At 44.1% G+C, this 16,689-nt stretch overlaps 4 protein-coding genes across 9 annotated transcripts in view; 2 read left to right on the top strand and 2 right to left on the bottom strand.

Annotated features, from left to right (window-relative positions):
* Positions 1–16,689, bottom strand: part of LOC132260574 (aldehyde dehydrogenase, dimeric NADP-preferring) — a 136,070-nt gene that overhangs the window by 43,057 nt on the left and 76,324 nt on the right. The window lies entirely within an intron of this gene.
* On the top strand, positions 272–2,418 carry LOC132260572 (integrator complex subunit 9). The gene is made up of 2 exons (XM_059758785.1): positions 272–360; positions 437–2,418. Exons 1-2 carry the CDS (start codon positions 352–354, stop codon positions 2,369–2,371), a joined length of 1,944 nt encoding a protein of 647 aa, XP_059614768.1. The 5' UTR covers positions 272–351; the 3' UTR covers positions 2,372–2,418.
* Positions 5,293–13,716, top strand: LOC132260166 (voltage-dependent calcium channel subunit alpha-2/delta-3). Of its 6 annotated transcripts, XM_059758123.1 has the most exons (17): positions 5,293–5,616; positions 5,692–5,773; positions 5,851–5,955; positions 6,012–6,279; positions 6,340–7,313; positions 7,368–7,451; positions 7,664–7,720; positions 8,453–8,533; positions 10,306–10,485; positions 10,549–10,620; positions 10,684–11,032; positions 11,152–11,202; positions 11,454–11,541; positions 11,684–11,722; positions 11,873–11,983; positions 12,053–12,572; positions 12,634–13,716. In XM_059758123.1, exons 1-17 carry the CDS (start codon positions 5,516–5,518, stop codon positions 13,252–13,254), a joined length of 3,783 nt encoding a protein of 1,260 aa, XP_059614106.1. In that variant the 5' UTR covers positions 5,293–5,515; the 3' UTR covers positions 13,255–13,716. The 6 variants fall into 6 exon arrangements, with proteins under 6 accessions (XP_059614106.1, XP_059614109.1, XP_059614108.1 ...); XM_059758126.1 differs by lacking the exon at positions 7,664–7,720; XM_059758125.1 differs by lacking the exon at positions 11,152–11,202.
* On the bottom strand, positions 13,820–16,676 carry LOC132260168 (zinc finger protein 845-like). The gene is made up of 4 exons (XM_059758129.1): positions 16,247–16,676; positions 15,362–16,181; positions 14,075–15,295; positions 13,820–14,004 (listed from the first exon to the last, which is right to left on the bottom strand). The coding sequence occupies exons 1-4, from the start codon at positions 16,423–16,425 to the stop codon at positions 13,879–13,881; spliced, it is 2,346 nt and encodes a 781-aa protein (XP_059614112.1). The 5' UTR covers positions 16,426–16,676; the 3' UTR covers positions 13,820–13,878.

Here is a 16,689-nt window from a genome sequence, read left to right as displayed (position 1 = left end):
ATGCTCATAATCAAACTATGCATAAGTTATGAAGAACGCTTTCAAGAAAGCCTGCATTTCTTCTAACCCATTGAAGAAGTCAATCAAAAGTAGAAGTTTAGTTTAACTTCAAAATCAAATAAATTAATTTAATCACATCCAACTACATTAAATTGTTAAGTCAAGTGAAAATTCATAGCATTAATGGGTTAACAGTTTATTATTTGAAAAATATCGAGAATTTCCAGCGATATATCGATGAGTTCCTTCATCGATTGTCAGAGTGTTGAAGTGAGTGAAATCAAAACAAACAACAATTCAGAGTTTCCTCGTATTTCCACTAAAAATACTGTGAAATATCAGTATTTCGCCATGAAATTGGTGAGTTTATCAACTATTACTCAACTTCCACACAAATAATTGATTGATTTATGGTGAAATGTTGTACTTTTTGCAGTATTGCCTGAACGGCGACCCGGCGAAGCCGTGCAGCATTCTCAGCTTCAAGGAGCTCCTGATAATGCTTGATTGCGGTCTCAACGTCAAGACTGTGCTCAACTTCCTTCCCCTGCCGCTGGTGCAGAGCTCCCGCTTCAGCTCGCTGCCCAACTTCATCCCGCGCGACCACGATGCCCAGATTGACGGAGAGCTGAAGGAGTGCTGCGGCCGGATCTTCGTGGACTCCACGCCTGAGTTTGCGCCGCCGCTGGACAAGATTGTGGACTTCTCTGAAGTCGACGTGATCCTCATCTCGAACTACATGAATATGCTGGCGCTGCCCTTCATCACAGAAGGCACGGGCTTCAATGGCACAGTTTATGCCACGGAACCGACGCTGCAAATCGGACGATTTTTCCTGGAGGAACTCGTGGAGTACATTGAAGTGGCGCCCAAGGCGGTGGTGGCGTCACAGTGGAAGGACATTCTGCACGCCTTGCCTCCGCCACTATCGGAATCCTACAAGCCAAAGTGCTGGAAGCACATCTTCAGCATGGAAGCTGTCCACAACAGTCTGGCGAGAGTTCAAATCGCCGGTTATGACCAGAAACTGGACATTTATGGGGCACTGCAGGTGATTCCGGTGAGTTCGGGCTTCTGTCTGGGCTCCAGCAATTGGATTTTGAGTTCTGGCCATGAGAAGGTGGCCTACATCAGCGGCTCATCCACTCTGACCACCCATCCGAGGCCCATCAACCAGTCCGCCCTCAAGTACGCCGACGTGATCATCATGACGGGCCTCACTCAGGCGCCCCACGTGAACCCAGACGGAATGCTCGGCGAGCTGTGCATGAATGTGGCTGTCACCCTGCGAAACGGAGGCTCCGTGCTGATCCCTTGCTATCCTTCCGGCGTGGTTTATGACCTCTTCGAGTGCCTGTCGACGAATCTCGACAATGCTGGGCTGTCGCAAGTGCCCATGTTCTTCATCTCGCCGGTGGCGGACAGCTCTCTGGCCTATTCCAACATCCTGGCCGAGTGGCTGTCGTCGGGTAAGCAGCACAAAGTCTACATCCCGGACGAACCTTTCCCTCACGCCATGCTCGTGAAGAACGCCCGCCTGAAGCACTTCAAGCACATCTACTCGGACGGCTTCAGCACAGACTTCCGGCAGCCTTGCGTGGTGTTCTGCGGCCATCCGAGTCTTCGCTTCGGCGATGCTGTGCACTTCGTTGAGCTCTGGGGCTCAAATCCCATCCACACCATCATCTTCACGGAACCGGACTTTCCCTACTTGCAAGCCTTGGCGCCATTTCAGCCGCTCGCCATGAAGGCAATCTACTGTCCCATCGAGACATCACTGAACTTCCAGCAGGCCAACAAGCTGATCAAAGAGCTGAAGCCAGGATGCCTCGTCATTCCCGAGAGCTACACACAGCCGCCGGTGATGGTGCCGCACAAAGTGGATCTCGTGATTGATCAGTTGCCGGACAAGCAACTCATCACCTTCAAGCGCGGCGAAGTGGTGAAGCTTCCGCTGAAGCGCAAGCGCAATCGCGTCTTCCTGATGCCAGAGATCGCGCAGAATATTGTGCCGCACGAGGTGCAGCCGGGCATGAATGTGGCCAGCATCACGGGAATCCTCCAAGTGAAGGACAACCTGCACGACATCAAGAGCATTGACGACAGCGAGGAACGCCTGGCTTTTCCCCTCAAGTCCTCGAAGTACGAATGGGGCGCCCTGGACATTGACCTGTTCGTGAAGAAGCTCACGCAGGACGGCATCACGGACATCAAGATGGAGCAGAACGGACCAGGAGTGGTGATTCGACTGCCGAACGAAGACACCACGATAGACATCAACAACAATCAGACTCACATTGTGTGCGGAGGAAAGCAGAGTCTCAGGCTGAAGCTCAGAGATCTTCTGCTGCAATGTGTACAAAGTTTTTAGGGATTGTAAGAAATTAAGAGTGTTGTAAAATAAATGAATGACGAATGTGCGAATTTTGCTGTTTTGTTATTTACCAGAACTGTAAAGAAATACTCTTGAATGGTTAATTTTCATGTATTGCCAATGAATGAATGAATTTTTTGACTATTCCGAATGAATGATTCCACTTCTCATTATCCTATCTAGTCCAGAGATCAGTCCACAATACTTAACTTGCTCTCTGTTCATTCATCACATCATTCAGTATTATATTCTAGCAGAGGAAACATGAATGTTCTCTTTGTGCTTCTCACTTTTGTGCCAGTAAGTTTCCAAAGCTCTCTGGCCGATGTCAGGGATCGCAAGCTCATCGTGTCAGCCATGGGTCAGTGCAGAGGCAAGGAGAATCTTCCGCTCTACTTGCCCGACTTTACAGTGGTGCAGATCAATCGTCATCATTATCAAGTCACTGGAGACATAATCTTCCGAGAAACCTTCCCGAATGGCTTCAATATCTTTGTCGACGTTCAAAAGTGTTCCAAATTCAATGTTTCTGATTCATGCGGAACGCTAGTAAGCAAAATGGTCACATCGGATCTCTGCATGATGTTGGAAGCTCCTTTGCCATTTTACAGTTCCTTTCTTCGCGCATTGAAGCCTTCCATCATTTGTCCTCTCAGAAATGTAACACATCACATTGAGAAATACACTGTGAGTTATATTTTTGTAGAGGTTTGTGTTTAAATAATTAATTATATTTCTTAATTGGCAGGTTGTTGATACTTTGACCAGATACATGCCGCTTTCCAGAAACATCATTTACTGGAACATCACCGTGTTTGGACGATTGGAGAAACGTGAAATTGCTTGCGTGAATGTTCAAATGCACGCTCAGCCAATGTCCAGGCAAAATCAGAGAAATTGAATAAAATCCTTGCTTATAAAACAAGCTTTTTTCCTTTTATGAGCGAACAAATGATTCAAAATTGTCCAATGAGTGAGCATCATGATATTAATGATACATTTCGTACCTCATTACTCAATCTAAGTCAACCATCGCTTTATTGCTATTTAACATGCTTGCCACCAATTTGTCTTCTCATTCAGTGCTCAAACACAGCAGAAAAACCATGAAGATTCTCTTCGTGCTTCTCACTCTTGTGCCAATAAGTTTGCAAAGCTCCATCATCGACATCAGAGACCGACAACTCATCGTGACTTCATTAGGACAGTGCAGAGGCAAAGAAAATCTTCCCGTGTACTTGCCAGACTTCACAGTGGTGCAGATCAATCGTCATCATTACCAAACCACGGGAGACATAATCTTCCGAGAAGCTTTCCCGAATGGTTTTAGTGTCTTTATCGACATTCAGAAGTGTTCTAAACCTAATGTTCCTGATTCCTGTGGAACTCTATTGAACAACATGGTTACATCGGATCTTTGCATAATGTTAGAGGTTCCCTTGCCGTCTTACAGTTCATTTCTTCACTCAATAAAGCCTGACCTAATTTGTCCTCTAAAAGACACAACATATCACATTGAGAAATTCACGGTGAGTTTCCAGTAAAGTTCTAAACTGATAAATGATTAATTTATGCTTCTTATTCGATAGGTTGACGACACTTTAACCAGATACATGCCGCTTTCCAGAAACATCATTTACTGGAACATCACCGTGTTTGGACGATTAGATAAGCGAGAAATTGCGTGCGTGAATGTCCAAATGCACGCACGTCCAATGTCTAAGCAATATCAGAGAAATTGAATAAAGTCCTTGCTTAAAATAGACTTTTCTTCCTCATATAATATCTATTAATCAGTCTTAATATGGATTTTTAGTAGAATTCTGATTGAAAATGAGAACATTCAGTATTTTCATGGCACAAAATTGAATTCCAACGCGAATAATTGCTTCAAAGTTGTCCAATGAGCATTATGATTTTAATGAGCGATACATTTCATACCTCATTACTCTATCTGGATCCAACAATCAGTTTATTGCTATTTAACATGCTTACCGTCAATTTATCTCCTCATTCAGTGGTCTAAACTCAGCAGAAGCGCCATGAATGTGATTATCGTGTTTCTCCTAGTCTTGTTCAGTTTCAACAACTTGTTCAACAATGTTCTAACCGATCAAGTGGATCGCCAACTCATCCTGACATTCCTGGGCCAATGCAAAGGCAAGGAAAATCTTCCGGTCTATCTTCCCGACTTCAGAATAGAGCAAGCAGATCGTCATCATTATCACGTGAGCGGAGATATTATTTTGCGGGAAAACTTTCCCAAGGGCTTCAATCTCGTGATTGACATCAAGAAGTGCTCCAATCCTGCCATCTCCGACTCCTGCAAGACATTCCTCAACAACATGGCAACTTCGGACATTTGCATGATGCTGGAACTTCCATTGCCATCTTACAGTGCATTCGTTCGCTCGCTGAAGCCTCCTTTGAAGTGTCCTCTCAAACAAGTCACATATCATATGGAGAATTTTGTGGTAAAACGCGTAGTTTGATAAAATGATTCAAGAGAAGTTAATAAAGTACCTTTTGGCAGGTTGATGACGCCCTCACCAAGTACATGCCGGCTTCCAAGAGCATCTCCTATTGGAATGTGACTCTGATGGGCCAGATTGGCAAGCGAGAAGTTGCCTGCATCAGTTTTCAAATGCACGCTCGTCCAGCATCCAGACAATCTCGCAGAAATTAGAAACCTTCCAAGAACTTCCTTAAGAAATTCGTGTGAAATAAATTGGAATTATATGGGAGCAATTTTCCTTCGTTTTATTCAATTCAAACAGCAACGAACTCTGTGATTCGGCGTGGAAATTTTCGAGCACTTGCGTAGAAAAGACCAGCAACAGGGAAATTCCAGGGGGTTGGAGGGCTGACTGGAGGGAATGTCAGATTTTTCCAGAAGTGACAAATACAGTGAGAGAAAATTTTCACCTCTAGTGCTTTCAGTGGAAAAACCCAGAAAAATTGACTCATTTTCAAACTCCATCGCCTCATTTTCACCATCAAACTCATCACTGGCGCGCAGACAATTGATTTGTGTGTGCAAATAGTGTGGAAAATGCTGATAAGTGGTGGAAAAGTGGAGTGATAAAAATGAGAGGGTGGAACTTTTGAGAGTGTTCTCGTGGAGGAAAATATATTTTCACCATGAATGCATTCGGCGTTCTTCTCTGCTGCCTGATTCTCATTCCGAGCACAGTGATTCCATCGAGGGACCCGCGTGCGGACGAAAACATCAAATATGGATTGTAAGGGGGATTTTCTACCCATTTTTCACCCACTTGTCAACTGCTCCCAATTGACTTTCCCATAAATCTCACCAGGGTTCACGCATGGGCTGAGAAGTTGGGCATTGAGCTCTGGCATGTTGGAGAGTTTATAACGCGACGGAAACTAGTTCAAGATGTGAGTGCTGATGAACTGCCTTCGCATTTGCAATAGTCGAGATATTATTACCACAATTCCTTTTGTCCTTTTTGCAGAGCTTTAAGCAAGCTCAAGTTGTGCCACGATCCGGACTGAAAATTGCTGATGAAATGGCAAAGGAGATTCACTACTTGATGGAGTCAAGAATAAGTGCTGTGAAGGTATGTTGGAAATTCTGGTGTTTATTCTTGGAATTCAGTCTTGGAACTCTTTTCAGCGCATCATGGATGCGGCTGAGAATATGGCTTTGTCTTATGAGCACAAGGAAGCCGATCAGGACTTTCAGTACTACAATGCGAAGGAAATGATTGAACCCGGCGAGGCTCCACCCACAGCTGATCCCAGAGATCTTGACGACAACGGAGAGCCCAAGAAGCTGATACCGCCGAAGGAGATAAGTCTCACGCCAGAACCACACTTCTTCAACGTTCGCGTGAACACGAATTACAGCTCAGTTCACGTGCCGACAAATGTTTACGATCGATGTAAGTTCTTCTTAATTATTTTAAGAGTTATTTCACGAACAACCATTCTTGTTCTTTCAGCAATCGAAGTGATCTCGGCAATTGAGTGGTCAGAGAAGTTGGACAGCATCTTCAGGGATAACTACAACAATGATCCAACTCTGTCATGGCAATTCTTCGGAAGTTCCACGGGATTCATGCGTCAATTCCCCGCTTCCAAGTGGCAAGAGGATCCCGTGGATTTGTACGATTGTCGCCTGAGATCATGGTACATCGAGGCGGCCAACAGTCCCAAAGACATAGTCATTCTCGTTGACTCTTCCGGCTCCATGACTGGACAACGCAACGACATTGCCAAGCACGTGGTGAACAGCATTCTCGACACTCTCGGCACGAATGACTTTGTTAACATCTTCAACTTTTCCCTCGGCGTGGACGAGATCGTGCCATGCTTCCGCGATATGCTCGTGCAGGCGAACATGGAGAATATTCGACAGCTGAAAATGGGCATGGAAGGTCTGCGCACGGAGGAGATTGCCAATGTCACGGCGGCACTGATAAGAGCCTTCGAATTGCTGGAAGAGTATCGAAATGATCGAGTCGGAGCGCGATGCAATCAGGCGATTATGCTCATTTCGGACGGCGTGCCGTACAAGTATCAGGACATATTTGAGTACTACAACTGGCCCTACATCCCTGTGAGGATGTTCACGTACTTGATAGGACGCGAAGTGGCGGATGTGAAGGAGATCAAGTGGATGGCGTGCGAGAATCGCGGATATTATGTGCATCTCAGCACGATGGCGGAAGTGAGAGAACAGGTGCTGAACTACATTCCAGTCATGGCAAGACCGCTGGTCCTCAACAAGACTCACCATCCGATCGTCTGGACTCAAGTGTACGCAGACGAGATCGACCCGAAGATGACGGATTGGCAGTGGGAGATTCGGGAGCGCGAGGAGCAAAGAGAGCGCTTCATGAGTCAGCGCAAGAACTACTCAGCCTTCCACCATCCAGACGAACAGGATCGTCGCTACCGCTATAAACTCAAGAAGGTAGATTGAGCAGCATTAGCAATTTGCTGAGACTACAAAAGAAATTTCTTTCAGAACCTAGATCAATCCACGGAATCAGACAAGTATCATTTCATGACAACAGTTGCAATGCCCGTGTTTGATAGGCGTGAAAATGCCGTGAGTATAGAAAAACCAGAAGATATCGTAATGGAATTTCTCTGATTTTCAGCAAAAAAAATCCCTTTAATCTTCTCACTCGAGAGTGAGAAGACAATCTGACAATATATCTAACTGATTTCTCTTTTTGAGTGGGCTTTTGCGAAAAAAAAATTGTGTGACATTTTCTAAGTATATAATTTTTTTTATTAAATCACAATTTCACACTTCAGAATATAACGGAAGACATTCTAGTTAACGAGGCATATTGGGTCACGATAACACGTGAGGTATTTTATTGAATTCCTACCAGAAAGACTAACAAGTTTTTTGCGTTGAGAGAGAATTTTTTGTGAGAAAAAAGGCGGCTCTAGAGTATTTTTTTGGTTATTTTACTATAATTTTTGTACAACTTTGTTACTTTTTTTTATACATATAATTGCAAATATTTACCAATCATATACTAATTAGTACTTTTTACAATAGGTACAATTTTTTTGAATTAGTGAAAACCGCCATATTGTCATCCTTGTTGAATTGGAGGTGTACAAAGTCGAATTCCTTAGAAGATAGTGTCATAGCGACTAGCGACTTTACATTTAATCCAAACTAGAAGTGGTTTTTTGTGGTAAAACAGATTACAACAAGTTTTTCTATGTAGAAATTTGGTTTATTATACACTAGAATTTAGTAATTTTTTACAGTTTTAAACAATAAACAAATATTAAAACGCTTTCTTCCAGGTAGCATTAAAAAAAAAACTTACTGAAACATAGTAAAAATTCTTTTATCGTTACTTCCTATCTTGAATCTTAGTTAGGGCGTATCGAGTATTGGATCATGATATTGGAATAGATCGATAGAGTCGAAAGTGACCAAATTCTATATTTTTATAATGTTTTACGTGCTATATATATGCAGTATACATATATTTAAATTCATAGTTATCTGGATTTTTCCCAGAAATTGCCGAAAAACACTGAAAATACGTGTGCTAATGAGAGTTTCTCAACTACTTCTAGACTAAAATTGCCAACCTCCTGGGAGTCGCAGGCACGGATGTTCCGATAAAGGACATTAAGCGACTTATGATGCCTTTTATGGTGAGTTGTTGTCTTCAAGGGGCAGATATTATGGTCAGAAATGGTGTGCAGCTTTTGTGTTTCAATAAATTGAAGCATTTCTTTATAAGCTATGCTTCAAAAAATCATTTATTGCTTTTTCTAGGTTATTTTATTGATTTAAAACAGATTCAGATGATTAAATAACTCTCAAAATCATCAAATTTGAGTTCAGAGGGCTGAGTCTTGAAATTCGTCAAAATCAGAATCAGTGGAAATTGACTGATTTTGAGAAATTTGCGAGTCTTGAGTAAAAATCAGTCAGAAACCGAGTCAAAATTGGCTTAAAATCAATCAACTCGTGTTGACATGAGAACATCGAGTCAACACGATTTCTCAATGTCTCAATTTTAAGATTTTACTTCAATTAGAGTATCAAATGGCCATCGATGGCATCGGAAATGGATAATAGAATAATTATTCTAATTGTTTTTAATTTTATATTGATAATTTTCCTTATTATTGCTGAGATATAAGCATCTCTTTTCTTGCGCTCGCGTAAGAGGCTCAGAGACGGAAAATAGTTTCTTTCCATGCGCGCTACCTAGTCCCTGAGAGTCCCTCTTTGCAGTGTCGAGGCAACGATAATCCAAATTTTATTATGTCATACATAATCCTTGCCATAAACATTTTCAGTTTTGAAGGTATCTTTAATTGGATGGAATTCCCAAATTCTTCGCCCTTTGCTTAGTGCTTAAGTCTCATGAATCAATGAACTGAACATGTGAACATATAAGACAAATCCAAGTGTAATCAGAAGATGAACAATTGGTTGGACAAAAAAATGGATGGAGAAATTTTTGCAAAGGGGAGGAAGTCGATCCCCATCTCGTGGGGCACCTCAAGATCACTCGCAGAAGTCTCATTCTACTCCTGGGACTTCTCGTGTAACCGCAGGAGAACATCTGTATGTTAATAATGCACATTATTCACATATTTGTCGCCCGAGGGTTAATTTTTAGCCTTCTTAAGGCGTGGGTAGACACCCCATGATGATTCCTTGGGGTAAACGTTAGGCTTGTGGAGCATTTTTATCATTTTCTGCCTCAAACATCTCAACTTGGCTCAAATCAAAACAACAAAATGACGTTTCTGCCTGCGTTCCGAAAGCATTTCCCCTCCCGAAAAATTCCGAAGACTGATTTTGACTCAAGACTCACAAAACTTTCAAAATTGTGATCATGTCAACAAGTTAAAAATCGATGAGGTTCTGTTGATTCTGATTTTGACCATTTTCAAGACTCAGCCCTCAGGCTGAGAATATTTTTCTTTTTCTTGGCAAATTTGAACATTGTTGTTCGGAAAAACTTCATATTATAGTTAAGAAAAAGCTTAAGAATCAATTATAACCTCAAAAAATATAATTTCAGTCTAAAAGAATGTTTCTTTGTTTAGTTATTTCCACGGTTTTTGCTTTAAACTGATAAATTCAACCTAAATATCTAGTAGAAACATGCAGAAATTCACTATATTTACTCATTTCCAGGGTTTATAAAGATCTAAATTAGCCCAAAAGGAATTTCTTAAAGTCGAATTTGGACCTCACAATTTAATCAGAATTTTTCAAGACATTTTCTGACGACAAAACTTAGATTAGATTCTGATGAATCATAATTGAGTGTTGAAAACCAGTTGAAAGAGTCTAAAAAGCGTTGGAAAACGTCTTAAAAAACATTCAGAAGTGTCAGGAAGTGGTGTACAGATTTAAGACATACAAATAGGATATTATCTAATCATTTCGACTCTCTTTCCAGCTTGGGGTCAATGGATATGCTTTCATCGTCACTAACAACGGCTACGTTCTGATTCATCCAGATCTGAGACCAATCTTCCAGGGCATCTTGAAGCCGGCGTATAACGCTGTGGATATGATCGAAGTGGAACTAATGGATGATGATAGGGATCCGAGGGATTTCAATGAGAATCTCATAGAGGTAGAAATTCACCTCGTCTTCATCGCATGTGCAGATTGACTTTAAATTCACCGATTTTTTCAGATGAGAGACTCAATTATAAATCAGTCGAATGGGTCCAAATGGATGCTGGTGAAATATCATTTGGACAACATGGTGAGTTCTTACAATTCCCCAGCAATGTCACAATATCTCTCTAATCTCCTTTTTGCTCCTCAGCGGAGAGTGTCCCGCATAAAGCGCCAGTACTTCTGGACACCACTGAAGGAGTCCGCCTTCTCACTGGTCGTGACTTATCCGGAGAGTTACGGTGTGAATCGGATCCAACCTCGCACGGAGGATGAGATACACCGACTCCTGGCGCAGGGACACAATCTCACTGACTTCTTCAGCGGCACACACTGGAGCATTCATCCGGACTGGATCTACTGCAAGAGCAAGCATCGCTTCTACAGCAGTCCGGAGAATGAGCTGAAGGACGTGCTGAAGAACATGAGCAAGCCAGGATGGCGCTGGCCGACAAATAGAACGCCTCCGCCACCCGAGCACGCGGCCAGCTTCAATTACTGTAAGTTCCAAAACTATCTCGTGATGCACGCGACTTGCTAATATTGTCAGTGACGCGGATTGAGCGCGATGAAGGATGTTTTTGTGTCTGTTGTGATGATAGTTCTTGCAACTCCACAGCTAACAATTCAGGACGTTCAGCGTCAAAATCAGAAAAGGATCAGTACTACTGTGAGTAGTTGGATCGCAACAAGTTCTTTAAGAGTCCACTTTAAATGCACTCTTCAATTTTTCACCAATATGATTTTTACAATGCACTGTCGAACACTTAAGCAATCACTTTATATATATTATACTCAAGATATTCATGCACTGTGCACAGAGTTAGCTGAGGAATTGCACTCGTGACAGTTGAGGATTTACTCCTGAATTGCCAATCAAACACACTCTCTATAGTGTACATTTCAATGCTCTACTTCCAGGTGACCGAAATCTCATGCAATCCCTGGTTTACGACGCAAAAGTTACGAGTTGGTGGAATGCAACACAGAATCTCAAAGACGACAAAGGGTGAGTTTTACTTTCCACAGCTGAATTACAATTAAATTCGGATTTAGTGTAAGATTGTATAGTTCTAAGTGGAATTGCACTATCGTTTGCACCCTTTGCTAACTCGCTAACATTAAACGAATTGCACCTCATTGTGGAATAGTCCAAGTCCCATTGCTGTGCTAATGGGTCTTTTGCCAAGGTAATTGATAGCATAGTTTTAAGCTTGTCTTGTCTCTATCAACCTAGCTGGGAATTTCAGGTAATTTTCAGGTGTTCCCAAACATCACATCAAGCTTAATATTGCACTGTTTCCCTAATCAATTTACCTTTTTCTGTCTCTCTCGCTCAGGAATGAGTTCAAGCAGCGCTTTGGGATAACCGTAGCCTTCATGGCGACTCACAGTGGTTTAATGCGATGGCAAGAGTTCTACAGCAATTCCGTGGAAGAAATTCGATCTGAGTAACTGAAGAATGCCATTCACTCAATTCTCTGCATAACTAATTCCTTGCATTCCTTCTGTGTTTGCAGTCAAAGCTTCAGTGATGTCAACAAGCGAGCTGTGGATGAAATTTGGTACAAACGCGCCGTTGAACAACACTTTGTCGAGTCGACGAGCTTCACTTATTCAGTGCCATTTGACGCTGCGGAGGAAATCCAGAACACAAATGACACCCTCGTCACGGCCAGTCACGCGATCTTCCACTCGGATGGTGGAAAATCCGCTCCAGTGGCTGTTGTTGGCTTCCAGTTTCAACACTCCGCCTTGCTCACGATGTTCCGCAACATCACAGCGAATTGCGGCGACGCGAGTTGCTCGAAAACCTGCGCCTCAGACGGAATCAATTGCTACATCCTGGACAACAATGGCTATGTGATTGTCAGTCCTGAGATTGCAGAGACGGGCAAGTTCTTTGGCGAAGTCAAGGGATCCATAATGCAGCGTCTTGTGGATGAGAACATCTACAAACAAGTGTTGATCTATGACTATCAATCCGTCTGCTTCGCGCTCAAGAACGAATCGGCGAATGTGGCGGGAATTCTTATGAATGTGAGTTTTATTTGACTTGTGAATTGTCCTCGTGATTGTGAAATTCGTCCCTCTCTTCCAGCCCTTCAAGTTTCTCTTGCAACTCTTGCAATCTTTCGGTCGTCTTGTTATGTTTTTCCTGGTGGAACTTCTGATCCTCCCGACGGAAGCCTACAATGCCTACTCCTACGCAGCCGATGATCTGTACTACCCAGAGAGCTACGATGGTTTCGTGCTGCCCACGGAACCCTACGGCGGTCAGCTGCCGAAAGCCAAGGAGCCGGAGTTCGATCGGCGAGTGCTGATCAACAAAACCCGACCAGAGACGTGCGATCAGGTGATCACACTGTATCAGCTCAACATGGAGAAGGAGAAGACGGTGTTCAAGAAGCCCGCCAGCGGCTGCGAGCGTCCCTTCGTGGTCACGCCCATCTCCTACAGCAACCTCATCCTCCTCGTGGTGGACACTCTGTGCCCGATCAGCGATCCCGAGATCATCCTGTCCACCATGGCCATGAATTTCGACTACAACGGCTCGCTGGCCTGCCACAAGATCCGCTTCAACGATCTGCAGCGCAAGCGCCCGGTCAGCTGCATCAACACACACGACAAGGAGAGCACGATTGAGCTCTGCGGCGAGGCGTCACGATTCGGCGTCTCCCTGGGCCTCCTGTCACTCATCCTCGTCAGCATCCTCCACTAAGCAGTCGCGTAAACTATAGTGAATGTGAGGAAGAAAAACTCGAAAAAAATGTCCAACACACAAGGAGCCTTTAAAAAAACGATGATAGATCCTAGAGTAAACAAAATCGGAACCATATTGAGCATAACGTCGAAAAAAAAAACACTATAAAACATCAGACATTCTCTTACCAAAAACTGTGATAAACAATTCGCGTTGAAGAAACAAGAAAGAAAAAAAGAAAATCTGATGCAATCGGAGAACATCTCACCAGCCCCGAAACGAGGAAGAAAAGTTGAGAAATTTCCATAAAGGAGAAACCATTTTATGCATTTCGAAAATAACATTTAGAGCTTTTTCTTATATATATAACATATTAAACGACTTTGTCATTTTCATTGAGAGAGAGAGAAATATAAAAAAGGTATATATAAAAGAGAAGATCTGTATAAATAAATATGGAATAAATACGATTCAATGTAAGCTCTCACAGTAATTTAAAAAAAAAAATCGTCAAATTTACCAGACAAGAAACCAAGAAAAAAAATTGTAATAAAATCCATTGCTTTTTTCAAAACTTACTCATCTGAAGGATATCACATAAATAAAAGAAAATTTACGTGATGTTACTGAAATTGTTTATCCTTAACTATTTTGGCTGGACGTTTGAATGTCTTCTAAACTAGGCTGTCTTTCCTGTTCTATCGACACATTCAGTCCTATGGCTTCACTGCGATCAATGTGACTCTTCGTGTGTTGCTCCAGTTGACTCTGCAACAATCAGCAAAATAAGGATCTCTCAGAACACTGAGTTACTTAATATTTGTGTCCTCAAACTCACCTCAGTCTCGAACGTCTCCTCGCAATGTTCACACTGTTGCAGCTCTTCCACCTTCCCGTGTGTCTTCATGTGCGCCTTGAGATATCGCTTGAGCTTGAACTTCTTACTGCACACCGAACACGAAACATCTTCTGACTTCTCATGTGACTTCCTGTGCTGCGCCAAGTCCTTCTTCCTGGCAAACTTCTCCTCGCACTGATCACAGTCGAGAAACTTCAGATGCACCAACATGTGCTCCTTCACCTCTTCACTGCTCTTGAACACCATCTGGCACTTGACGCACTTCCGCGACTTCTTCTTCGGCACCGTCTGATGACTTCGCACGTGAGCGCTGTACTTGTCTCTGCGACTGAACGCATAATTGCATCCTTCCTCGGGGCACTTGAAGGGCTTCTCCGACACGTGAATGGACTGAATGTGGCGCCGCAGATTCTTCGTCGACTGGAAGCCAACGTTGCAGATCTTGCACTTGAAGTCCTTCTGATTCGTGTGGATCTTCATGTGGTACTCCAGACGCGTGGCATCGTCGAAGGAGCGTCCGCAGAGCTTGCATGGGAAGGCTTTCGAGCGCTGGTGGACTTTCATGTGAGCCACCAGTGGATAGAACCGATCGAAGCTCATGGCACATTCTGGACACTTGTACGTCTTCTCCTTGCTGTGCGTCTGGAGATGTCGCTTCAGCGCCCGCTGACTACCGTACTCCTTGTTGCAGATGGGACAACACACTTGCGCCTGCTCCAGGAAGATCTTCTCCGTCAAGTGGGCATCGTGGACATCTTCCAAGTGCGTCTGCAGAAGATCTCGCTGCAGAAAGCTCTTGTAGCAGTAAACACAGTCGTAGATCTCCTCATCGTCGTCGTCTTCGTCGTCAGGATCAATGTATGGATGATTGAGAGTCTGTCCCAGATTCTCTGACGAATCCTCCAGAGCCTCTCCAGGCAGCGGTGAGGGTTTTTCCTCCTCCACTTGAGCATCTTCTAATTCCTCACCACGTTCCTCATCATCTCTCACTGTCGGATCATCCGAAAACACCGGATAAACCGGTTCTATAAGCTTCTTCGGCGCAAAGGCATCCTTCAGAGCCATCTCCCCTCGGTTCGCGTGCACTTTAAGATGAGCCGTGAGTTTGTCTCTCCTCGGATACGTGTTGCCGCAAAGGTCACACTGATATGGTCTCAAGCCTGTGTGCACAACCATGTGGCGTTTGAGATTCTTCGCCATCTGCAATGAGATTGAGAGAGAAGTTAGCAAGCAGAATAAGATGTTTAGAGACTCCTCGAGTCGCACCTGGAAGTGCTTGTTGCAGATCAGACACATGTGGTCAGTCTTCCCGAAGTGCACGCGCATGTGATGATCCAGCTTAAACATGTTCTCAAAGCTGCGGCCGCACTTCGTGCACAGGAACTCCTTTGCGTTCTCGTGCATCTTCATGTGCGTGCTGAGCTTGTCTCGGCGATTGAACGTCATCTCGCAACAGGTGCACGGATAATCTCTGCTGTGCGTGATCATGTGCTGGCGCAGCGAAGCGGCCTGGCTGAAGGTCTTCTCGCAGATGGTGCACTTGTGCACGACGTCGTCCGCGCTGAAGGGCGTCATGCCGTGGAACACGAGATGCTCCCGCAGGAGTTCGCCGTTGAGGAAGCTCTTGTAGCAATACTGGCAATCGAACACCTGCGCCTTCTCGCCGCTCTCCTTGCTCTGCACGCTTCCAGTGTGGGTGAAGTAGTGCTGCCGCAGCTCATCAGTGGTGCTGCACATCTTCTTGCATATCATGCAGGTGAGCAGCTCATGCGAGCTGGCGTGAATCTTCTTGTGGAATCGCAGCTGATCCTTGTCACTGAACGTCTCACCGCAGAAGTTGCACTTCAGCTCGTCCTTGTCCTCATTCTCCTCCGCTTCGTCCTCCTCCTTTGGCACCTTGTGGTAACGCCGGTGGTTCACCAGCTTGTCCTTCCTGTTGAATCTCTTCTGGCACACATCGCAGCTGAAAGGCTTCTCGCCCGTGTGAATGACCTCGTGACGTGTGAGATGTCTCTGCCTCGTAAACATCTTCCCGCACGTCTGGCAGAAGATCTCTTTGGCAGCCTCACTCTTCCTCTTGCTCTTCCTGTTCGCGTGGAAAAGAAAAGCCCAGAATAACTCAAAATTCCAAGGATTTCCTACAATGTTTACGTCTCTTTGATGACACTTCCATCCTTTGGCGGAGTCTCAGTCTTCTTTCTCATCTCCTTTTCCTCACCACTCTCGCCGCAACTCTCGTACTCCACGTTGCACAAGATGAAATCCGGGGCGATGTTCACGTGAATAATCTCTGGTTGGTCTTTTGCACTCATTTTCTTCCGTTTCCCCATTGGAATTCACTGAAGAATGCTGCTCAGCGGAGTTGTTGACAATAAAACTGACACTTCCACTGCGCCCAATCGCGACATGACCCTCTTCGCCCATGACTTTATTCGTGAAAATCAGGCCTCTTCATCACTGAATTACTTCCCCCGCACATGATATGAAGAAAGAATGAGAGGGAGGTCTTAATTGCTCCATCCCCGGGTGAATTTATCCCTTCGGAGCAGGGATTGATAAGAAATTTAAGTGGAAAAAGTGCGATCCCGCCTGAT

Source organism: Phlebotomus argentipes, unplaced genomic scaffold (assembly GCF_947086385.1).
Source record: "Phlebotomus argentipes unplaced genomic scaffold, Phlebotomus argentipes genome assembly scaffold_18, whole genome shotgun sequence".
NCBI classification, from domain to species: Eukaryota; Metazoa; Arthropoda; class Insecta; order Diptera; family Psychodidae; genus Phlebotomus; species Phlebotomus argentipes.
Note: the sequence above shows the minus strand (reverse complement) of the source record. Positions and strands in the feature narration are given on the sequence as shown.

Coding starts and splice junctions, on each gene's coding strand:
- LOC132260166 (XM_059758123.1), top strand. CDS start 5,516: ATGAATGCATTCGGCGTTCTTCTCTGCTGCCTGATTCTCATTCCGAGC. Junction 5,774..5,850: donor GACGGAAACTAGTTCAAGAT/GTGAGTGCTGAT, acceptor TCCTTTTTGCAG/AGCTTTAAGCAAGCTCAAGT. Junction 8,534..10,305: donor GACTTATGATGCCTTTTATG/GTGAGTTGTTGT, acceptor CTCTCTTTCCAG/CTTGGGGTCAATGGATATGC.
- LOC132260168 (XM_059758129.1), bottom strand. CDS start 16,425: ATGGGGAAACGGAAGAAAATGAGTGCAAAAGACCAACCAGAGATTATT. Junction 16,182..16,246: donor GGAAGTGTCATCAAAGAGAC/GTAAACATTGTA, acceptor CCACGCGAACAG/GAAGAGCAAGAGGAAGAGTG. Junction 15,296..15,361: donor TCTGCAACAAGCACTTCCAG/GTGCGACTCGAG, acceptor ATCTCATTGCAG/ATGGCGAAGAATCTCAAACG.